The sequence below is a fragment of the Netta rufina genome (genome assembly GCF_964035555.1).
Source record: "Netta rufina genome assembly, chromosome: 4".
NCBI lineage: Eukaryota > Metazoa > Chordata > Aves > Anseriformes > Anatidae > Netta > Netta rufina.
This window is the reverse complement of record NC_140127.1, coordinates 66,089,058-66,114,780: the sequence shown is the minus strand read 5'-3', so window position 1 is coordinate 66,114,780 and position 25,723 is coordinate 66,089,058. Positions and strand designations below refer to the sequence as shown.

Below are 25,723 nucleotides of genomic sequence, written 5' to 3'. Positions count from 1 at the left end.
AACTTCAGTAACTTATTAAACTTAATTTATCCAGTCTGGACTTGCAGATAATCTTTTACTGTTTGAGTCTGGGTTCATCTGGATTATTCTTGTGAATTGAATTCTGATGATCTCCATCTGTCTTCTGGGAAATAGACTTTCTGTTTCTATCTTGTTTCCAAAATCTACTGGTGAAACTGCTATCAAACTATCTGCTGGAAAATTATCAAATTGCTGTGAAAACAAAACATTTCCTATAAATCCTCTTGGTGCTCTCCACCCAGTCTAAACACTAAACCTTTATAACAGAAATTCTCAACTTCCCAGTTACTCAGAAAGAACTTGTAGTGCACTGATATTATTTATATGTGTGGAGAAATGCTTTAGCTTGTGTCTTGTCCTATGTCAGCCTGACATAAACATAACAGTTCCTTTTTGCTATTAAAATTTGAATGTAATTCTTTATTTTAAATAAGTACACATATTCCACTCCTCTGAACATTGAACACAATGAGTACTGAATGTTATGTTGAAGTCTTAAAAGATTTCTTTTTCTTTCTGACAAATTCAAAACCATTAAGTTTCTTTTTCACACTTCTGTTGACTTACATCTCTGGAGTTTGTAGTCCTCTATTCAACACATATATGCAGTATAGAATTGGTTCATTTGTGTATTTTCTGTTTCTTGAGGGTGAACATTCCCCTAAATTAAAGAAGTTCTTTAATATTTAATTTATATGACACAAACACATAGTGCAAGGTCAGTACAATGAAGAATTTAGGGAAAAAAAAAAAAGACTGGATTTTCAGCTAGTTTTAAATGCCACAGTGACATTCCATTCCATCACTAGGTTCTCCTTAATATGACCTGGGCCAACCTATTACAAGAATAGAGAACAGGAAATTCTGAGTACATATAAGGAAATACAAAATTACCATGAGAGTGGAAAATGTTGTCCAGGAGTACTGTGGATCTCCATCCTTGGAGATGGTCAGAACCCAACTGGCCACAGCCCTGAGCTGCTTTCTGAAATGTGACCTGCTGTGAACAGGAGGTCAGGCTGGAGGAGTTCCAGAGATCCCATATAATGCCTCTTAGGACACAGGTTTTGATGTTAATTTCACTTATTGAAGTCCATGTAGCTTTCTAAAATGCACCAAGTCTTTAAAATGTATGTGGCCAGTTTTACTGATACTGAGCTGTTGTCATTTTTTAGCTTTGAAACTATCCACAAAATTGTGATGGCAGTCAAATCAGTTAGCATGCTGTATTTTATAAAAGCCTCTTATTTGATAACTTAATTAAGCAAAACTTTAAACTTACTCTCCAGGTACATCCATCTGGCATCCAGTTTGTAGACAAGCTGCCAAGGCTGAAGAAAAAAACAAGGTAAAAATACCTTATTTTTACACTTTTTACATTTTATTCCCTATCCTTTTTTTTTTTTTTTTTTTTTTTTTGAGTAGGTGTAGAGGGAAAGATTTGGAATTTTTTATTAAAATTAGTGAATTTTAAACTTCAATGACAGAAATCTAGTTGGTTAAAGTAGTGTTTTTTATTCTGCTTTTACTAGTGATTAAAGGAGAATCCTGACTTAAGAGTTATATATATATATAAGCTGAATAGGAAAAAATATGAAAATATAAAGAAATCAAGTTATTTTTTAACTTGTCTGATTATGATGTAATCAGTGCATGATCTTTTCTCTTTTTATGTGGCTCAGCATTTAAAAGATCAGAGGAGGTTCGCTTAATTTGTTTTTACCAAAAAAAAAAAAAAAAGTACCAATTCTCCTTGGAATTTCTTTTTTATTGTTTGTAAAATGTTGGCAAGCCAGCCACAACTTAATTTAATCTCTGGCTTGAAGTACCTCCTTAAGTTGGATGATTTGTGCATCTGTCTGTGTGCAAAGGGAAGAGGGGGTTGTTCTGGCAACTTTAATAATTACAAGGTTAGCAGATGAATAAGCTGCCCTTAGGAAATGAAGAATTAATCTGTAGCTGGGGAAATGATCTCTCTGAAGTGGTGGGACTGAGATGCAGCTATCTCATTTAATGCAGAGGCCAACTGTGGAGCTTTTCGGTTCTGCTTTTCTCTGATGCTCCAAGTGGTATCCTTGGTATCCTGTTCAAAAAAGCCTTGCTTTGATTCATGAAGGCTTGGACACAAGTCACATGGGACAAGTCAGAACAGGAGGCAGCAACTATAAAAAGAGTGTTTACAAATCTGGTGTGTTAGCAAGTACAACTTTGACTAAATTACAGTTTTGAAAAAATCTTTTTTGGGCCTTACCCTGAAGGATCTTGGCTGTAGTTTTTGTACCCATGTGTTAGGAAGTGATTGCTCTGGTATTCTGTGGCGGGCTCTGAATACCAAGTAAGTAGTGTTTCAGTATTAAAAAAAAAAAAGAAGTATATTGTCAAAATATTTCAGTTTAATAAGTGCTGCTGATTCAGTCTAATAGCATTACGCAGCTTCTATTATCAGGCTTTCTAAGGATATTATTCTGACTGAGTAACTGAAATTGCAGGACTGAAACCCAGTGTACTTTATTGAAAGCGTAGTAGTCCTTTTTTTGTCTCCTTCAAAGACAAACAGTGGATACTATTGTACTGGGTTCATACTGGCGGTCTCTACCCCACCAAGGAAAAGAAAGTATGCTTGTAATATATTGTGTAGAGGCTGACACATGTCATTCATGACACATATCACCTGAGTGCTGGGAGTCTGCCCCTTCCGCAGCAGAGAAAGATAACTGAATCTGAAAGTCAGTGGGAGGCTTGCCTAAGTACAAATAAAAAACAGAATGAAACTCAAATAATTTTTCCAAGCCTAGTCATTTTTCCTTTTCTTTGGGGTTTTCCTGATTTGTTTTGTTTTGTTTTTCTTTTTTTCCTCATCATTATATTCATTAATTAAACAAACAAACAAACAAGAAATAAGAAGAAGAAAGGATGCTTTTTCAAATTGAGTAGTAAGGGACTTTTCAGCATATCTAGTACAGCTGGGAATAGGATATACTGGTTGAGCAATCTTCTGGTCAATCTGTGAAGAGTATTGTTTTTAAAAAGTCATCTCTCTATGTATTTATACCAATATAAGCACAGTATGTAACTAAAGTAGGTAAAAAAGGTAGGAAGAGTAAGTAACAGCACACTACAAAACTTTGGAGATGGAGTGGAAGGGATGAAGAAGTGAAAAAGTGTGACAGCAAAAAGAAAAATTTGGGGAGTATGAGTAAACAGAAGAGATAAAGCTGGTAATGGCAGAAGAAGTCAAAGTTCATCAAACTGATGAAGAATATATAGATATATTTGTATGATTTATAGAATTTTTACTTTTAGCCATTCTTTCTTGCTACTTCATAATTAAAGAGTTTTCTGTTCCATGTGAAAACATTTAATGATTACAAATAATGTTTCACCCCTATCTGTAAATGCTATGTTATTAAGTGATCATTGTTTCTCTACTTGGTAAGAGATTGCTGTGTTACATATTCATTTTATGGTTCTCTGCCAACAAATTGAATAATATGGGCATTTCCTCAGGTCGTGTTAGTACCTGCCATACAGACACTTCTGAGATAAGGTATATTTACATATTGCTTCTAAAAGCTAGCAAATATTTCAAGAAAAGACAAGTAGTAGGAAGGGTGCTACCTTGACCTGACAGCTTAATAATGCTAAAAGGTTTTGAGCAATTGTAACCTCCAGATAAGAATTGTCTGCATTTGGTGAAATAGGAAATCACAGTCATTCTTAACAAATGGCAAAATTCATATTTTTTCCAATCAGGGCCAGTTTTCTCCATAGATGGGAAAAAATATTTTACAATACATTAACATATCTGGGTAAAAATAGGGTATAAAACTCTTAGTAAGATTCGTTTAAACTTCAGTTAAGAATGTCAGATCTATTCACTCATTGTTAGTATCATTGTTTCTCACAACCTTTTGTTATTTATCAGTAATTATATTTTTCATCGTAAAGGAATCTATCAAAAGCAATAATGATCTGTCACTGAATGCCAGAATGATTGAAAACATAAAAAAAATAGCTGAATATTGAAACAAATCTCTTAAAATCAGAGAGGGCAAAGCTAAGCTATTGGTTATCTGATTCAGGATGTTCTGCAGGATGTCATGCTGTTTGCTCTGAGTGAATGACACACTACCACGACACGTTCCAGTAGCAACGTGAATTGGTTTGACATTACAACCATAGAGTTGCAAATATAAGTAATATTGCAAATAAATCACCTTGTGACACCAGATGCAGTGCTCCTGTAATGTCTCTGATAGTGTCCAAAGGCTGTCCTGGCAGCCTAGGAATGCCCCAGGCCATTCTCTTCTGAAGGGAAGAGGGGAGAGCAAGTTGTATGTAAAATCATTTTGCATTTTCAAATTTATCAGTTGGATTAAGCACATTTTTTGCAAGTTTTTGATGTGCTTGTACATTTTTAGCTAAATATAATATGCCATTTTTAAGTGGTAAAAATTAAATTAAAAGAAATGTCTCTGACCTGTCTCCCTATTTCTTCTGTTTCACATCTCTTCTCCTGCCATAGGAAACAAGGACTTCCTCTGAGAGTATTATTTCTGTACCTGCTTCAAGTACATCAGGTTCCCCAAGCCGTGTGATCTATGTAAGTATTTTACTGTGAAATGCATTCTGTGAGATGTGGAAAAAAGCCCATGCTTCCTCCTACAGTTTAACATGTATGTAAAGTTAATGTCTCCAAACCACTATAGTTGGTGATTCCTCTAAAATGGAATTTACTTACTCATATTTAAAATGTTTGAATACTGCCTTTACCATAACAGACTTCTGGCAGTTTCTTGTTATTTTTTGTGGTGTATTTATAGCACTTACATTACCACCAGAACTGTTTTGTACCACAGCAAGCAAAATACCACAATACTTTCTAAAAAGAAAAGTTTAAGTAAACAGTACAGCCCACAGGTAGATTACAAGCTTAGATTTGAACACTATACGTCTAAATCAAGCCTTTGAGGCTGCCTCTGATTGCTTATGAAAACACTTGTGTATGATTGCAGGACTCAGGCCTCAACAAATTCCAGTCCCTAACCTCAGAGGACCTTTGATGTGTTTGTGGTCTAATAAGTGCTAGCTCTGGAAAGCTCAGAGAGTTTAAAATAACTGCACAAATATGATAAAAGCTTATGCTGAGTATTTTTTTCAGTACCAGGTGTACCTTACTTGTAATAATTGCTGTAGATATTGTTCATGAGCAAAGTCTCAAAGCTACCACTTGGTAAGCAATAGGTGAAAAAAAATCCAGAATTGTGGCATCTGTATAAACATCTCTGTGAGGTCTTCAGTATTCTCAGGACTATTCTTTGTTCTTTCCAAGATTTCTTTGTCCTCAGACAGGTAAGTCATTGTCACTGAATAGTACTAGAGGGAATTGCTGGAGATGTGATTGACTGTCAAAGAGGTTGCTATGCTAAAGTTAAGGACTCTTATTTACTGCACAGAGACAAGTGAAACCGTGCCTTGAAGCCAACTTGTCTTCTTTCTTCAAATAGAAATAATTTTGAAAGCAATATACCCTTTATATGAGCTACTAGTGTAGGAATTGCCCCTTATCTGAAAGGCCATAAGTGTTTCTGAGTTCTCCTTCCAGTTAAACTCCATGCTTTTGCATACCAGGGTATATTCCCACTTAAAAAAATGTCATTGCCAAGACTGCTATGAAGACAGTTCATGGTGGTAAAAGACTATTATCACGTAAACATTTTCTTTGGCCAGATGGTCTCCATCTCTTCAGCCATGTGCTGCTCCATTGCTTTTACAAATCATAAGCATTCTTCTAAGATTTATGTACTTTTAATGATTTTTTTTTTTTTTTATTAGATGGTACTCTTTCTTGGTGTCTGTGATTATCACTTTAAATGTACTTCATAGGCTGTTAACAGTCAAGGACAAACCTCCATTTTCTTTTTCTGCTTTTTTCAAAGGATATCATTAAGTTAGCACACAACTCTAATGCTTGTTACTGTAATATACTCCTTTAGAGGCATCTGGGGCTATGAAAGAATAAAGTTCTCAAGCAAATATGAGCCAATTACAAAAAAGAGATTTCCCAGAGGTGTGCAAGTTCTTGCTATATCTGTCTCATATATGACTGCTTAATTGTCAGAAAGCTGTGAGTTCAATTAAATCCAATTTCAGCTTTTAGGAACAGAAAACTAAGAAGAATCAAAAACATGTTTTTGGACTTATATGTTATCCAAATGATCCTTCGGCTATCTTTTGCATCTGTTTTTTATGACATACAGACATGCTCAAAATTTGTCTTGGGTGCTTTCATGACTGTTTTAGCCAAATCTATGCTGCCACTGACGGAAAGTCCTTCTTACACATGGTCCTGTTCCTCTCCAGCCCTGTCCTCCTGTCTCCTCTTTGGTGCTAGTTGGTACACAGAGATATGATCAGTCAGATTTGAGACTATCTTCAGCTAGAAAATAACCCAGGAAAAGCTTTTATTATTATTATTATTAGAAAATAACCCATGAAAAAGACCCAGCTGTCTACCAAATTTATAATGCTAACAGAGGTGAGGGAAGGCAGAGCAGAGTGTAAAGCACATGCACAACAGGCACCATCAGCAATAACATGCATGTGTGTAATTAAAATAATTATTGAAACTGTACCTTAACAGCTGTTGAACTCTTTGAAGAACTGTGTTTGACAAAAGAGCGTTTTGAGAAACAGTTAAAACTTAGGAACCATGATTCTGTGGTACTTATTCTTTCAAAGGCATCAAGTCTGAGTGACATGATTGTTCTGAACCATCTCAGGGGTGATGTGCTTCTGGGTTGTGGTTTACTGGTCAGCTAGGGAAAGATTAAGAAAGCATGTTTTAACTAAACCTGAGTGTGGTTCATGCAGACCATTTACTAAAGCTGTATATCTTTTTTTTTTTTCTTTTCTTGGTAATAGACTGTGGCGTCTTCTTGCACTGAGAGAGGGCATAGACTAATTCCCTTTGAAGTTAACAGTCATCTTTTCATTAATTTCAGAGATGACTGGGCTGAAATTTACAGACTGAAATTTACTCCAGTGCAGACATTCCTTCAGAGTCACTGAATACCACTTAAAAATCAATAAAATCAATAAATTTCTAAGTCATGCCATTAAATAGAGCTTGAATAGAAGTCTTTATTTACACTTAGCTAAATTCTAAGGATATTTAGGAGCTTTATCCCTACAAAGATATATCTAACCAGATAAATATATATCTAACCAGGTTTAGTTTAGGTTACAAAGATGTGTTGTACATTCTTATACTGGGAATATAAATCACATTATATTTTCATACAGAAACATATTTGCTATTATACAATTGTAGAAGTACATAGTCCAAATGAAAGAGATACTCTAAACTTAAAACTTGTTTTTAACAGAATCCAAAATACTAGATTATTGAAGAAATGGAATAAAGCCTCTTAGCTGTAATTTGAGTCATCTCTAGAATATTTAAATTCCACTCAAGTATTTGAAAGTAGGTAAAAATAAAATAGAAAATGTAGGCTGAATGCTTGCAGAATGGAGTGTTTAGAAAGCAACTATATCTCTAAGGCATTTTTTCATCCAAATTTGCTTACATTTGGATATTTAGAGTGACAGGAATTTTGTAAGTAGGTAAGTTTTACTCTTGATATTTTGGAAGTTTTGTGGGAGGATCCAACATTGCACTTCTACACAGAGAGACAGGGGATAAAATTACTGTAATTCACATATTCCCAATTTTGAACTTTTTTGTTTTCTCTAGAATAATCTGCACAACCTGAATACCTTTAAAAAGAAATTATCACAGCCTCCCTGGTCTTCCTTGTAAGCTACAATTCTGCCCATTTTTTTCCTGGAAGAGACCTGCCAGATAGGCTTCTGATCTTTGAATGACCTGTCCCTGCATTAGAGGTTGCCACCTCTTCATTCCATTTTCTTAGTTAAGAAGAATCTTCTTCCTTTCCATGTTGCTAATGTATGTACAATTCATACATTATTTTAGGGAAAGGGATAAATGAAAGTTGTCATGCCAAACTTCTATATTTATAATTAATCTAAATCTTTCTAATTTTTCTGTATTTATAATTAATCTAAAAGAAAACTTTCCTGAAAAATCTGTTGAACTTTTATTATCTCATAGTAAGAAAAGAGATAATCACTGCACACATAAATCTTGGATACTTTCATATCTTTTGCGTTTGGAAAGCATTATTGCAGTTTTACAGCTGATTGTACTGAGAACAGTGAGTTCTCAGAGACAAGCGTGATTCAGTCATCATTTTGCTGCCAGCAAAGAACTTATCATTCCGTAAAGCCTGAGGTAGGAATTAGACAATTTTGCTTCCCATTTCTCTCCTCTCAGCGTGGCTGGCTTGTCATCATATCTACAAGCCTAGTACATACATGCTGGATACAGTTTTACTGCAAGCTACCATTATCCTAAGGATAATCTGTGAAAATGTGGCTTTTGATAATCATGCTTTTGGAATAAGGATAGCAAGAGGAGGATGAAGAGTGAAACAGCTGGGAAAGAGCAAGCTTTTTTCTTCTGTTGGTTGTGTGAGTCTCCTGAAAGTATATGAGCTTTATTTAAGTGGCATCTGTGATTTTCCAACTAATCCACCACAGTGCAAATCCATCATCTGCTGGTTTGTGACCTGTAATTAAGGACTACTTAGAAATAGTCAGGAAAGGAGGTGAAGTTGTGGGATACAGCTGAATGGAAAAAATTAAAGACCTGACTAATGTTTGTCAGCGTCTGGAGAGTATATGTTGGAAATACACATTTGATTATTCACTACTGCTTGTGGTAGGGGAACCCTGCACACCAAAACCACTTTAAAATGAAGGGTGTTTTGCTTGAGAAAGACTTCAATATCTGTCCCACATGTCTCTTTGTGCAGCTAACAGTAAGCGGGATATTACCAAGGGAACTGGAATTGTGCCATGCTACTCCTGTTAGCTAAATGTGATTGAAAAAGAAAAGGAGAAAGCACCAGTATATAATAAGAAAGCAACAGTAATATTTAGTGTTGTGTAGTAAATATAAGATACTTATATTTGCACAAAGAAAAAGCCTATTATTATGATGATGACTTTTCTATCTATATATATCTGTCCTTTTCTGATTGTATCCTGATCATATTCTTTCTTATTCTCACTGCTTTCTTTCCTCCTTTTCTTAGGCAAAGCTTGGAGATGAAATTCTTGACTACAGGGATTTGGCTGCTCTTCCTAAAAATAAAGCCATCTATAACATTGACCGCCCAGATATGATCTCCTATTCTCCATATATCAGTTACTCTTCAGATGACAGGCATAGTTACGGGGAGGTACTGAAACATGGGTATTTTTTTTAATACAAATTTGAGATTTTAATGTGCATCATTAAAATTTGCTGAACACTAAAATGTGCAGAATTAAAAAAATACATATCTTTTATAACTTCAATTAGTTGAGTCATGTCATGCATTCACCCACAACGCATTTTAGCCTTCTAAAAATACAAGTGAGGCTTTCATTTCACTTTTTAGCTCATGGAAATTAAAGAATTGCTTTCTGTGATCATTTTTTAAACAGATGACATGTAATTAAAATATGTTTTTCTATGAGAGGAGTTCTGCATGCATGTGGTAGGAAACATGAGCCATTGCTAATTATAATGCAAAAATCAGAAGCAAAGCCAAATGTCTTTCATGATATTTTTTTTAAGTGTACTATGTTATTTTGGTAGCACAACAATGGTATCACTTTGCTATGCACAAATTTCTTTCAACTGTCCCTTACTAAAGTTCATCCTCATGTCACACATGCATTTCAATCTATTCATATGCAGAGCTAATGTTAGACAATTTGTGGTAATGAAATCTAATTTAACATAATCTTATTAATTCTGATTCTTTCTTCTTCCTTTTTATTTTTTTTTTTTTGTGAAGCATATTTGTATATAACTCCTGTCATACAAGTTTATTTTTCTTCCCTAATCATATCTTCCTTTTGTTTCAATTTCTAATATATTTTATAATTTTAGATGCTTTTTGCAAGTTAAAGCTCTCAGGTATAGTAGGTAGGTTAATAAGTTATATGCTGTCTAGAATGGAAGTCTTTTTTTCTCTATAGGTGTAAATGGATGGATAGAAATAAGTACTAGAAATAATAGTAGTACTATTTATAATAGCCGCAGTCTTGCTATCACCATTGCCTTTTATGCTTAATCAGTACCACTGAAGTCTCCAGTGCTACTCTCAGGCAAAGTGCAGTACATATTAGTTCTTGCAGACTCACTTCCAAATCCTCCCCATACAATGCTGAACCACAGTAGCTCCATTATAATGAGTGCTAAAAGAATTAAGATTATATCTGGTAAAGAGTTTAAATGGTATTTAATGGTTTCTGAATTCATAAAACTGGAAGCTGCTGCCTCACCCTGAACCTATGCAGTGTAAACACTTCCTTTCTATGTCAAAATTTGTGGGTGCTGTTAATGTTTGTGTCCTTCCTCAACTGCCCATTCACATCTGACCTTTCAGAGGTGACATTTAGATTTGACAGAGGTGCATATGCTCTGCAACTTTCTGCCCTGCTCTTCTGAAGACTCAGTCATTGCACATGTGTCAAGGAGATGGTTATAAAAGCATCTCACCTACCAAAAATATATGCTGCTGCTGGAGGGAGTTTCTCCCATCCACTTTCAGCAGATCCTTGGCCACTTGCTGCAGTTTCAGTCCTTTGCCAGAGTAGGTGTCTGTGTGGCTGAGCTAGGTACGAGGCTTTGTCTGGACCCCTGGTGTGATCTGACCCCCATGGTTTTCACTCAAAATCTGGAGATGCCACAGGTGGGACAGCCACTCAGAGGTGCAGTGAAACTGACTGATTTGGTGGTAGCCCATTTTTGGCTGGGATTCAGTGCCTGCAAACTTTGGAAACCTCAGCACTGAAATTTTAGGAGTGAGTTAGAAGGCAATTGCAGCTGAGCTCTTAAAATAAATAAAATAAATTAAAATAAATTTAAAAAAAAAAAAAAAAAGCAAAGAGGGTATTGCTGCTTTTAGTGTATAGCTAAGTGGTTATCCTGCTATAGTAAAAGTTTATTGGGACAGCTGGAGTCATTGCTCTTTTTGGAAGATAAATACCTTTGTAGATGATAAAAAGGACCACATCATAAAAAAGGGTCTTTTCACTTGGGGCAGTAGGAGATACATTGGTTCACTTGGGACCAGCAGCCCAGTACTTGCCTACAAAACAGCTGTTTTCTTGCTTGCTTCCAAAGAGGCTCAGGAGTGCATGTCCCCTTCAGCCACGGTTGCTAGCATACAGATATATTTGAGCAAGCTTTAAGCTAGATATATTACTTACCAATAACAATTAAGATACCTGTCTTAACACAGACTTTCCAGCCAGTTTTCTGCCTTCATTCATGGACGTGCTTTAAAGCATGTACTGAGTTTCATGTTGCATTTGTTCTTTCCCCGGTGTTTGTAGCACTAGATTAAAGTTTGCTTAGGTAGGTCTATGCTGATGTAGCTATTTGTGTCACTAAGACCTCTGTGATATCTTAAAAAAGAAAAAATAAGATCTGGTTTCTAGACGCCTAGACTAGGAAGAGCATTTGGGGCTGTACTCTCAATCCAACATGCACATTTTCATGATGCTTTAAATATTTTACATCCTTGATTTTAGCATGGTAAAAAAAATATCCTGATTTTCAAACTTCAGCATCCTGGCTATATATACAGCTCCAGGAGTTTCAGTAGAGTTGTGCTCAGATAATCAAGCTTAAAACTTACTAATTTTGAAAGGAAAATGAGTGAACACTAAATAATTGAATTACATGACATTTAATTAAAAATAAAATAGTACAAATATTTTTGTTTCCCTTAAAGCAGCTAGCTCTGAGCAACAGAATTATAATCCAGATTTTGGTAGTACTTCAGGCAGCTGCTTTAAATGTGGGTTTTCTACTAACAGTACGTTGTGGTACAGGTCTGGCCTCACCAGGCCACAGGATTTTGTAGTAATGAAATCAAGAACAGCTGTCTATGAAAGGTTTTATAACTTATTCCTTCTTACGTTGTTTAAAAACAAAGAAAAATAATTAAAAAAATATATTCTAATTTACCTCACAGTTATTTTTCTTAACTATATCATGTGTTATACATGGATATTGATGTTTTAAGAGTAGTTCTTCTCACAAGTAACATCATGCATGAATTTGTATCACTAATTTGTTGTGTGTTGCTGTTTGCAGTCACCTCAGTTGCTCTCTCCAACACCTACTGAGGTAATCCCCAGTGCCTTTGTTCTCCTGTTCTGACCCATTTTGTGATGCATAAACCTGGTCATACTGATAACCAGCAGCGTCTGAAATGTGGGGTTTGCCTCCTGCCTCTGCAGTGCATGGGGTTTTATAATTTGTTTTTAACAGTGTTACTTGTGTTGAATATGTGCTCTGCTTCTGGATTGTCATCTGTATTCATCTATGTCCACTGTCATCCATGTTTCAGCTTTCCAAAATAAAGGTTGTATTGTGGTCACTTCTACAAGCTCTACTGAATAAATTCCATTGGGAAACAGGATTTATTTTAACATTTAAAGCTGCCAGCATGAGTTGATATGAATTAATGCTTGGTATGGCTTTCTCTTTTATTTATGTATTTATTTATTATTTTTCTTTTTATTCCACAGCCAGTTAAACTATTTATATTGTTTGTACACATATACTGTTGAATCGTGCACATACCTGAACTTCTAAGTGTATCTTGATGTACATTAATGATAAAAGCCTGTCACTGTTTCACCTTATTATAGGCAGCAAAAGCATTTCACATAACTTCCCAGATATCAACTCAAATATCACAGTCCTGGCTCATTTCTCCATTATTCCAATTTTCTGTAAAGAGAACTATGTTGCAGAATTTTGGTAGTAGAGAAGAACTTGCAATTTCCATTAAAAGTTATAATTCATTAATTTTCACCATGAATATTGGTTAAACAGAGAATTTAACCAATCAAAATGTAATTTATTTTACACATTAAAAATAAAAACATGTTTTATTTAATATTGGATTTCATGAACTTGAATGACTGTTCATTACAGAGACCAAAAGTACACAAAAGGTAAGGTCTGAAATAATCAACATGAACTCTTGGTGTTGTGGAAGATTACAATAATTTCCTTTCAATTAGCTATCAGTGAGCTAGTTGTCATGCTGTTAAATTGCAGACATGGCACTAGTATGGAGGTCAGTGCTGCTGTTACCTATGTCATACAAGTTATCCCAGGTTATCCAGCTTTTCTGTTTCCAGTCTTCCTCTAAAGAGTCTGTGATCAAGTGCTTAGGTATCATCATCTGCAAACTTGTCACCAGTTTTTTTGGAGAGGGTTTTATCAGAAAAAAAAGTTCACTGTGTCATACAACCAAAACTTCAAAGAACATTGGATAACACTCATTTGGTATTAAAATATCATCCCAAGATTTTCCAGAGATGTGGCTATACTGCAGCATAACTCTTTTTGACTGGGTTAGAATGAGTATTAAATAACATAGCTACATAAATGGAGAAACATTCCAAACCGACCTTGGGGGAGTTGGTGGCAGAATGCCTGTATAATGCTGCATGCTTGGGAAGGTGCCAGTTGTTGCTCTCCTTTTCTCAGGTATTTCTGACTTTGAAATGGATATTTAAGCAATAATGCTATTTCCTAGTATGCAAAACTGATCTTCAATATTTTCGAAAATGAGTATGTCACTTCCATGTCACTGAGTATGGGGTGACATGGAAGGAACAGAGGACACTTTGGCCAGAGGAGAGAAAGTGGTGACTGAGATGACATTGTACATCCCCAGTGTCAAGGATAGTCCCAGAGCAGCCAAATTGGAAACTTCAGGCAGGAAGAATCTAAAGATGAATGAACAGATATAATTTAGTTGTCCTGATAGGAATCTGGAAAATTATGATGGGGTCAGTTAGGACCTTCAGTGTGTTTAAATGATGAGTTATCTAGTGGGAATTACAGATGCCTAAAGATATCCCAGGATTCATGATAAGTGGCGAACACCTGCTATGGGATGGCATGCTCTTCACTCACTCCTACTGGAATAGGAGGGGGGTAGCACTTTTTGGAATAGCACTTTCCATAAGGGAGCATCTTTAGGTTACATTGATTTGCTCTAATCTGAAGTTAACTGAAGCCATTTCTCACTTGTCTTAAACAAGAAAATTGAATTTGCTCTTGTAGCTAGTTGACAGAAAGTCATTTCCTTATCTAATTCATTACTGGATGTTTTTACTGTTAAGACACTGGGCAAATTACAACTGTAATTTAACTAGCTATAGAAAGTGAGGGACTTTGCATGGGTGTACATGATTTTAAGTAGCTGAAGTCAAGGCTTTTTTGGAAATAGGTTATATATTGTACAATTTTGCAGTGTTAATTCTAATGCTATTTATATGAGTATGTATTATAGATTACCTAGCTAATAGTGACCATGTTTTGCTTGTAGTATGGCGTGCTGGGACAATTTATATAGCAGATAACAGTAGTTTCTGTGATGCAGTAAAGCCGAGTGCTGATATTGTGTTGTCTGTGACCCTTATACTCTACAGCCATCTACGTGGGTAAAAAGTGACCATAGTGCTATCGCGCTAACCTGATCTCATCTTCCACCTGCCCCCATGTATGTTAAACTTTTACATAAGGTGGAAGAGACTGACAAATTATACTGCCTTGAAACAGTACTTCTACAGTATTATGTTCTTGTCAAATGATACTGTCATTTTAAATTCATGTATGTGTTGCCTTTCCTGTGAACATGACCATTCTGTGAAACTTGGCCGTTCCAGAGCTCCTTTGGTCATACTGCAGTTGAGGTGCTTACAGCTGAAAGCCACCTTGTTTCATTGGGATTGCATGGAGCATTACAATAGCATCAAGTTCCATCTACACAGCACAGAAACATGTGAAATGGCATATTCTGCCTGCTTTGGAAGTGATTTATCTTCCCTAATGAAATATTTTCTGTCTTCCTCTCAGGGCGACCAAGATGACAGATCTTTCAAACAGTACAGGACATCAAGTCCTAGCTCTGCTGGCTCACTGGGTTATGGTCGCTACACTCCAACGTCCCATTCTCCTCAGCATTACAGCAGACCAGGTAATTGAGAATCATCCCTATTAGTTCTCTAGATTTTTCCCCTAATTTGTCTCATGTTGTAGGCAGGGTAGACTCCAGTAGACAGGTGTTTTAGGTGGAGGCGTAGTTCAGAATAGTATTTTGTTTATCATGAACAGATTGTCCCATGGGGAGGAAGGAGAAAATTCTTCAGGTATAAACATCTAAGAAAAAGAAAACAAGCATCTAGAAAGCTTGATTTTATGTATCTGTAAACAGAAGATATAACAGACTTAATCCTGGTCCCATCCTTCCTCACATTCAATCCACAGCTCTTTCATGGTTTGGCATAATACCAGTGAATGTGCACAAAGCCAAGAGGGTGCTCAGGTGATTTTGTGTCCCTTCTGTACTGCAGGTTTATGATCCATGGTGGCTCTCCTCACCACAGTGCAAGAGCTAGAGTAGCAACTAGAGGCACTAATAAGAGGCAACTAGATTTGAAGTCCAGATTGCTTTAGAAGAGAAGCTGTCAGCAATGTTTATTGATGTTCTTGTGCACAAAGAGGAGGGATCACCCTCTTTTGATCTTTACATGGATGCCTCATACTAAGGCCCATTACAAAATGGACACTGTGCAGAATTTTATCCTTAGAATGATCAACCAAATTGCTCAAAATTCATTCTAATTTTTTTCCATTTCATCATCTGAACTGAAAACACAGAAATTCAGAAAATTTCTATTGTTTTCTCAGTGTCTACCAATTTCATTGGGGATACATTATAATTATAAACTAGTTTAGAACAAAAAAAAAATTGAATTATTAATCTTTCCAGTGGAAATAAAAATTGTATGGGTAACAGAAACAGGAATTGTTTATTTGTACTATGTAAAGTCTTTGGTAAAGTGAAGATGAGATAGAGGATCAAAGATCTATTAGAGATAGGGAAGATTAGTCTGTGCTGAAGGTCTGGCAGCTGTGTCATACCTAAGCTTAGCTGCACAATATTAAAGGAAGGAGCAAAGGTGAAAGAAATTCCAAATTAATTCTGTCATACAGCTTCACTGAAAATTTAGTCATCATAATTGTTATTTTTAATAGTTCTCTATTCGTCCTCCAAATACGTTATCAGGAGGTTGTTACAACAAAGCAAACAAATAAAGTGACTTCTAAGAATATTTTTCGAAGTATTTAATTACATGTCTGACTTTCAGAGCTGAAAGAACTCCAGGACGTTTCTTCAAGTGCTTAAATTAGCCATGCACTTGAGTGTCCTGGTACATTGTGGACTAAGTCCTACCAGTATGCACTGACAGCAGTGAGAACTGGACCCACTTGTAAAACAGTTCTCATCACAGACAAGGCACTCCCCATTTCATTTCATTAGATCCATTATAAGCATATATCATTCCCTCTTGCAGCTTTTTTAATATGCAGAAATTCCCTGAGTGCAGCTATGCTTTTTGTGGTTCCTTTTCTGGAATATTTTCTGATGCATTACATTATCAAGGTTTTATACAATAACTCTCTGTTGAAATCCTTTGTCCATGGTCAGCCACATACACTGTGATGTTTTTATACATAACCAGAGAAAGATGAAATCTTACATATAAAATATATGTTTTCTAAGCATCAGGAGGAAAATGTTCCTGAAAAAAAAAAAAAGGATGGCATTGTAATTTGTGGCTTTCAGTAAGTGAACTAAATAGTTTATTTTCACTTACTCTCTGTTGCCCCCAGCTGGTACTCAGAGTCTTGGTACCAGTAGCTGCATCTCCCTGCCCCAACACCCAAGCCCTACATCTACATTCAGACATCATTACATCCCTTTCTTCAAAGGTAAGGTCCAGGAATGCAAAACCGTGCTGTGATACTGTAGACTTATTCAGATGTGTTTCACTTTTTTTGTCTGTGCAAGCATGGCTTCCAATTGGATAAAATTTGTCTTAATTTTTTGCAAGTGCTTTCTTGACGTATTGTGTAGTTTTAAGAAATGAGTGGGTATGAGTTGTTTTATTTATTTATTTATTTTCAGTGAGTGTTATTGTTTTTCGGAGGAAATAGATTTTATGACGAAAATGAGAGAGGGAAATAATTTTAAATCCTGTTTGTTCTAAGATACTATGTTTATGTTTGCCCTAATTTGGTGTTGCTAAATAAGTATTACGACAAGCTTGTATGTTTGATCCAACATCAGACAGTCAGTTATTTAACCTTATAACTTTCATTTAGAGATTATTATTATTATTATTTGCAGCATTACCAGAAATCTTTCCAGATAAGCTGGTTGAATCAATATAGTTGCACTGATTAGCAAATAATTTGTGCCATGTATTTTGAAGCAGAGTAATTGAGACTAGTCTCCTTGCCATTACATTTTTTTTTTTTTTTTTGCATTGGATATTAACTGCTAATGAACTCCATGTTGCAGACAGGAGACAGTAATGAGGAATACCTGTAAGCCTTTCAGGCAAATGCTGTTCTTTTAGCTAGCTACTTAAACAGAAGAAAGAGAAGACATTCAATTACCACGTGTCTTCCCCTGATTCTGTCTTCTCCAGGAACAACAAGAGTGTGGAGGAGATTTGAATGGCAAACATTTTCGGTGCCTGTTCCCCAGCTCTTATGTACCATTTTATTTAGTAAAGGGAAACTGTTCTTGTCACTGTAACCTTTACAGAAAAGGAAGTGACCCTCTGCAGGAACCAGATTTACAAATAGATCTGACATACAAACTCAAATGAATTGCAGATGCTCATTGCCTTTGGAAAAAATAACTAATGCATCTTGATTAGTCTCTAATGTATCCATAAACAGTTCTGTTCAAAGTCAGATGAATTTCATGAACACAAATAGGAACAGAATTAGACTTAAGTGCTGCAAATGTGATCCTTAAGAGAAAATTCTGGAAGAAAAAGCTGATGAGATTAAACCAATTGTCATTTTAAAGTCTACCTACAAAGCTTCTTCCCCCATCCACAAACACACCCACCCACCTGCAATTCATGGAAGGCTGACACACCTGAAACACTGCCTGAACATTTTTTTTCTATATCCTCTAAATTTGGACAATATTATCCAACCTGATCTACTGAGTAAGAAAAGCTCATCACTGTGCTGCATTGCCTGATTTCACTGCACAGAAAGCTCTTATTCAAAGGCTTGCAGTTGCTTAGCAGCACTCTTGCTAAAATGAGTTTCTGTTCAATGCTACCTGCTGTTGCTCAGAGCAGCAGCAATTACTTATTGCTGATGTTTGGAGGAAGAAATCCTTAAGTGGCAGCTGTTTTTGCCCATACATTTATTAGTAGAGTGATCAAAATTATAATATTTTGCAATTCTGCAACACTTTTTATCATGAAGCTAAAATATCTTGCAAGCAGTAATTTATAATGCTTTTTAGCACTCCTACGAGGCAGGCAAGCATGTTTATAATTCTTCTTTATAGGTAGTTCTGAGCCCTGCAGAGGTTGTATGGATTAACCACTGCTTTACACTGAGTTAATGTCTCAGCCTGAAAGGAGTCGAAAGATTTGCCCTATCCTCTTCAAGTTCTGTGAATTCTTTTCTCTAAGTTGAAGACTGCATTTTTTTCCTTATCTGGATAAGTCTTTTGAGGGTGTTGCTGTACTTTTGTTTTTTTTTCTTTTCAAAGTGGTTAGTGTGGAAAGAATAGAGTTGTAGGACTCTGTGCTTCATATACAGACCAAGGTTATTGTTACCATTTCAACTTTTAAAAAGTGAAATCAAACTAATTTTTAAAATAAACAAATAAATAAATAAGCTTTGATTAAATCCAGAAAATAATACACTAGTTAGTAATAATAGAACTAATCTTTGTAAAACTAGCTGTCCACAATCATGATAAAAATATTTCTTTAAACTTCTGGCTCACAGAATTTTTACTACCTTAAGAAAAAATAAAACCTGCCAAAATATTCCTTTTGATTTCACTGAGTTTGTATCATGTTCTTCCCAAAAGCTACATGGTTCATCATTTTTCCAACAGAAATAACCGAGTTTCTCTTCTTTCTTCAGTACACTTCCTGTAGAAGTAGTCTAGCTTCCACGAAGAGTAATAGGATGAGCTGCTCTTTGTCATGCAGATAAATTACTTGTAGTGTTTTTTGTTGTTTTTTTTTTCCCCCCTTTTTAAGAATTTTTGTCTTCAAAATATCATCAAGACAAATTCTGTAACAGTCTTGCATCAAGAAAGCATCACAGTTCATGCCCTTCAGAATCATAGTATGTGATCTCCAGAGTACCTATGCTTGGTACAACTCTTCCTCTTGAGTTGATGGAGTCATTGAGCATTGAGTCAGGGAACATAAAGTCAGTGCTTAAGCCCCAGTGAAAAAACGCTTACTTGAAACACAGTGGAAAGCATCTTGCCTTTCTAGTGTAGGAACACAGCTTCCAAAGCTTTGTTATTTGGCTTTGAATACTTGGAGAGAGTTTGTAATTAGACTTCAAAAAACTTTGTCTAGCCTAATGCACCATGTGCCAATAGATGTTGAAGAATCCAGTTTCAGGGGTAATCTTTGACATCTTTATTTGGCCAGTGGTATCTGCTTGTTGTTCAAACACAAGTCAGGAAACTTAGACAGCACTTAATGTAACATGTTATCGAATTTCTCATCCTACCAAATAAGATAAAAGCCAACAAGGAAGGAGGTATAAGCAATATTGCACTTTTCCTGACAGTCCCTTAAGCACTATGAAAAAGGGAGCATGGTTTGAGCTCTGGTCAGTTGTCTACAAAAATACACAAGGTTAAAGGAGCAGCCTATCGTCTCCACAGCCAAAAGACACAAGAAGGGTTTTGTGGTTGATGCTGAAGTTCAAAGTAAACTTTTCCAGATTCTTTCCAAGTTAAACAAAATCCAGGGAAGAGTTTGTGATTCTGGTTTTTCACTCTACAGTGACCAGTAGATCAGATCACATCCTGCAGCTGCTTGTGGCAGAAGACAAAACCAAGAGTTTGAAAAGTTGCTCTGTCCAGTAGTTTTATTTTCTCAGGGACCTTATTTGAAGTTCTTCAGTGTGTACAAGGCAAACCTTGAAAGAGACAAATTCTTGGCAGAGTCTTATTTTAGAGACTCATTATAGGCTAGATTAAAAGAGTGTCTGGAGTTTCAACATGTGAACTTCCTACATATATCTCCACTTTGCTTTATTATTAAATACTTATTTTCATATGCATAATGTGAAATGCAACTATTCTTTTGTGTTTGTCGAAATCAGTGGCAGAATATTAAATATATTTTAAATATACATCAACTTGAATGAGTGGGCTGCCAGTAGAAACTTTTCCCCCATTCCATCCATAATTCTTCCCTTTCAAGCAAATTAGAGGTGATGGCTCTGCTAAATGCTCCTTTCAGGTGATGCTTACACAGAGAAGTTTGCGATTTGTTGTTTTCTGGTACTTGTTCTTGCTTCCTGTTTTCTTGCAAGTTTATTCATCCTAATTAATGCTTCCTCCTGGCTCCCCGAATATGCTACTGACACCCTATCCCAGAATAATGACTCTATGGGTGTATAATGCCAGCACCTGCGGGTCACTGGGGTTCACTGAAGTGTTTTTTCATGTAGGTTATATATTAATTAATACATGTATGCTTTTAATAACATGCTAATTTTTAAGTAAATGACGAATAAATACACAGTGAAAATCACTTGAAAACTTTCCTTTTCTTTTTAAATTAATAAATTCCAATCACTTTGGAATTCCAATCACATCACTTTGGGATGAATGACATTAGAAGATTTTTAAGGTTGTTGGAGTTGTCAGGAAATTTACTTTAAGTAAGTAGCCACCACTGCTCTTTGCATTCAAATTTGGAGTGAAATTGAGGCTTCTTCTGCTTAGTAGGGATGGCCAAGCATCTCAGAAGCCAGCAGCAAAGAAAGAAGGAATTAATAAATGCATAGTGAAAACCTGTCACCACTGCTTTCCTTCAAAGAGCAAAGTGGGAATCAAGAAATTGAATAACCGTCTGGTTCCTTGTCTGAAGACAACTTGACTACAAACTGATTGTGGTGTAACAGATTTTTAGTAATTCTGTAATTCTTCCCTTCCTTTTTGGAAAGACCATAGGCCACCACCACCACCCACAGTTGTAATTTCAATTTCTCACCTGTTCTAGTTGTATTTTCATAGAATCATGGAATGGTTTGGGTTGGAAGGGACCTTAAAGACCATCTGGTTCCATCCCCTCTTTCATGTACAGAGACGCCACCCACTGGCCCAGGTTGCCCAAAGCCACATCCAGCCTGCCATGAATACCTCCAAGGATGGGGCATTCAGAACTTCTCTGGGCAACCTGTTTGACTGCTTAACCAGCCTCTGAATGAAGCAGACCCAGCTCTCTCAGACTTTCTTCATAAGAGAGTTGCTCCAGATCAACTTCATGGCATTATTCCAACAGGAAATCACTGTTCTTGAGTGTGCAGTGTTAACAGCCAAATAGTTTTCAATTTTAGTTTTTCACCAAATGTGAAAATAACAGAGACAAAATTTAGAATGGATAACTTAGTGTATCATCATGATTTCATCTGGCCTGCTTCTGCTCCCATTGAACTCAGTAGCACTACCCTATTGATTTCAGTGGTGCATGTCCAGGCCGCGTTTGGTTACAGACCATCGATCATACATCAAGTCAACAGAGATCTGGGAAGGGTTCAGTGGATATGCCCTCCGTGGGCATAGCCTTGATAGTTATGGCAATCCAGTGGTTTTATAGTTATAAAACTTCCAATCCCTGTAGGCAGATCTCAGTTATAGATCTAATGCTCTGAACTGCTGCACTTCCTTTCCCCAAAAAATCTTGCTATAATTTCATTATTACTATCCATTAATTTTGTGCTCCATCTGAACTAAAATAATAACAGTAAATTAACAGCCCTTTTATGTTAGAATAAATGTCATGTTTGGCTTCCAGTTGCTTAAAAGTGCTATAAATTAATTGGATTTTACAAGTCCCAAAAAAGTAGAGCTTTACTTTTTTGTTTGCCAAGCTGCACTATAATGCCATAGAGTGTGCTTCAGGGAAATAAACTAAGAGGAAATTAATGGTACTTAATGAGTATTTGACAAAACAAGTGGAAAAATGGATACCGATCAATGTTATATACGTCTTCAAATTTTGTCAAGTGACTATGGCATTATAGATCTATGACTTGTTAATCCAACTTTGCATAAATATAAAATGCTGTGGCATGTTATCTGTGAGGAATGTTTGCAATTTAAAAAAAATCAACATCTAGTTTTGTAATTGATACATGTAGGAGCATTTGACTTAACTGTAACATCTGTTTTTTGGTCTAGTCCTGCTTTGAGATATTTTGAACAGTACTGAATAATTTATTACTAGTTTTAAGGGCAGGCTATGAGCCATAGCATTAAACTTTTCAAAATCTTGATTGATAGGTTATTCACTTAACTATGCAAAACATACTACAAGACTGTGGATGCACTCATCCTTTTATTTTGTTCATTATGGTGTTTTTAAAAGAGGAGCTTTAGTTTCAAAGAGAGGATGCAAGACTGCATTTTAATCTGATATTATCTATCAGATATTAATTGTTGATGAGATGTTTGTTGATTGAGCCAATTCACTGTGTTGAAAATGGTTTCCCAGTTATTTAAAACTGTTGGATTAACAAGTCATTCTGAACAAGCTTTTATGCTTGAAATACTCTACTTTGCCTTCCATTTTTTTCTTTTATCTGCTTTCTTTGCTCTTCCCCTTGGAGGCAGTGAAAGTGGTCGGAGCACTCCAAGCTTATCCATGTACTCAGACAGCAAATCTTCATCTTCTGTCTATCAGCAGGCTCCTAGACATTTCCATATTCCAGGTAGGCATTCACTGCTTAGTGTTTGATCTTCAATTGCTGACACCTGTTTATTCTCTTCTCAATGTTGTTTGTTTGTTTGTTTTCCTATTAATTTGTGAATTTAGAGCTTCAAAAGAAGAAAATTACTGAGTGAAAATCTGTAAACTGTCTCATAAATAAAGGAGTTAGTACTGTGTGCTTAGGTATAAAAATTTGCATTAGATGATGGCAAATGTTATGAAGCCTAGCTGCAGGGGTTTTTTGTTTTACTTTTTTTCTTTATCCATTCACTTTCTGAACTAGAGAGTCACATAAATACAGACTTTGAAAACTGGTGAAAGACTTTGGGCCTCCATGAAGCTCACAGAGGCTGTGTCTTTGCATACATACTATGCTGTTTTCAAGTTTGCATTCAGTTACAAGCATACTACGTTTATATTCACACTGCTTAGCTTTTGACTGCTAAGCACACCGACTGCTAAGCTCAATGGTATACTTTGTTTAATTATGTTTAGCTTCTGGGATTAGTGTTTCTATGAACACACTGTACTTAGGAATTGTATTTGCTCAGGTCGGTAGGTCTAAGTAACATCTGACATCTCTACAACACGATATGGGAACATTGGACTGTGGTTTTGGGGGCTTTCCAAAAATTCCTGAAAGGCCAACTATACATTTCAATATGTAGACAAGCTATAGAATTTCATATTAGAATATATAAGAATTTCCAGTATAAACATCTATATCTGACCATATATCTGTCTTTCTAATTAATGGAGAAACAGTCCCTTTTCAAGTTTGACTGTTTTATAGTAGTCTGTTCTACCATTATATTAATTTTATTTTAAATAATGACGAGTATATGCAGTTTCTTTGTTGTCTATATAAATTGGTAATGCAGCACTCAAGATATCTGAAAACATTTTAAGGGACTTAAGAGTGGATTATGCTATTTAGGTAGGCGTAGGCACTGTTTTAAATAAAGTTGATGGGTAAGGCTGCATTCTCTTGTAATAAGAACTGAATGACAAACCGATGAAATAATCAGCAGTCTTTGCTCAAGTGTTTGCATTTTAGTGTTGTTGAGAGGAGACAAGAGCAGCACAGTCTGAACTGCTTGCTTACTCTTTTATTCTTTCCTTTCTCTTTCCTCTTCCTCAGACACTGGCGTAAAAGATAACATCTATAGGAAACCTCCTATCTACAAACAGCATGGTACAGTCTGCTTTTCTCTATTGCAAAAAAGATATTTTGACTTGTATTGGTAATTTAGAGCAGATATTAAAAGCAGTTTTCTTATTTACATAATGGTATAAAATGTGTAAACATAGAAAATTGATCTCCTGTTTTCACACCATGCCTTTGAATATCCAGTTTTGGTAAATAACTCTTCTATATTGCTGGAGGGAAAAAAAAATATATATATATATATATATATATATTATGAACTGGTGTATATTATAGAATCATAGAATAGCCTGAGCTGGAATTGGCCCACAAGGATCATTGAGTCCAACACCTAATTGAAATACCTACTTCTCATCTGCAAGTTCTTCAAGCTGTATAATATTGGGATCTAATGTAATCACACCATGGCAGTTAGAAACAAATTCAGTATCTGATAACATTGGCAAGATACGATTGGAAACCATTTGATAGACAAAGCAACAAGGTTGCTGTCTGAGTTTCCAAACCATGGAAATAAATATATGATGCTTTATGCCACTGAGGATCTGCATTGATACTCTAGTAAATATTAAAAAAATACAGGATTATAAGGTCTGCATTCTTCCATTATTATTTTTATTGTATATTTCACTTATTACCATCACTGTAATTTCTTTGTGTCAGTGTCTACTTGGGTTCTCAGTAATGTTTGACAATTATCTTTGTTCATAATACAGGCTTAGTAATTCAGAATTCATTTTTCTGAGCTAAATTCCATTATTAATCTTTGGAAGCAAATATATAAGGCATATGCTGTTATAGAATGCCTGAGAAGTGCAGAAGTACATTTCTGTTTAAAAGAATCATGAGTGGGGTGCTACTGTACTCAAAAGACAAAAAGGCAAAAATAAAAATGAAATGCATGATATGAATCTGCCCTAAAACAAAAGCCATGATTTACCCCCCTGCTTGGAAAGATGTGAGAGAATGAAGTGGATGTTCATCACACTGCGAACCGTACCTAAGGCACTTAGGGGATGAAAGCAATACAGATAGCTATATCACTCTTAATGGCAAGGACAGGTCTCTGTTGGAGCAACTTCTCCCATTTTACTAACTCCTGCAACACTTTCTGCACAGAGGTGACTTCCCACTTTGCATACAAGAGTGAGAAAACCATGCATATGTGTTTTCACATACTTTAACTGATAGTTGATAGCTTTCCATGAGTGAAAGGTTAGGAAACTGCAGATTTATCACTGTCTTCATGATCAGAATAAGGATAATACATTTTAAATACCTTCCTGTTGCGGTAACAGAGGGCTTTAGCTGTTTTAAAATGCTCAATAAGCATAGTGAAAAGAATAATATTTTTATGTAGTTAAAATTTTTATACTACCTTTCATGGAAAACAACACTTCTGTTTTGGTTAACCTTCTGGTTTGTATCCAATACAGTATTAGTAGAAACAAAATTGACAAATGTTATGTCCCAGCTGGGTGAAACACCCTGTGTACATTCACTGTAACTGAAGTGTTTCATGCTCAAGTAACTGCACATTCAAATCATTAATATTTAGATAACCTC

At 35.8% G+C, this 25,723-nt stretch overlaps 1 protein-coding gene across 4 annotated transcripts in view; it reads left to right on the top strand.

The window, feature by feature from the left end:
• Positions 1-25,723, top strand: part of ABLIM2 (actin binding LIM protein family member 2) — a 146,820-nt gene that overhangs the window by 90,802 nt on the left and 30,295 nt on the right. For 2 of the 4 annotated variants that reach the window (XM_084286157.1, XM_084286156.1), the window contains exons 8-14: positions 1,311-1,369; positions 4,547-4,624; positions 9,201-9,347; positions 15,050-15,170; positions 16,871-16,969; positions 22,889-22,990; positions 24,131-24,184. In XM_084286157.1, coding sequence (XP_084142283.1) covers positions 1,311-1,369; positions 4,547-4,624; positions 9,201-9,347; positions 15,050-15,170; positions 16,871-16,969; positions 22,889-22,990; positions 24,131-24,184 — 660 coding nt within the window. The remainder of the gene's footprint in view (positions 1-1,310; positions 1,370-4,546; positions 4,625-9,200; positions 9,348-15,049; positions 15,171-16,870; positions 16,970-22,888; positions 22,991-24,130; positions 24,185-25,723) is intronic. The other 2 variants (XM_084286158.1, XM_084286159.1) reach the window with 2 other exon arrangements.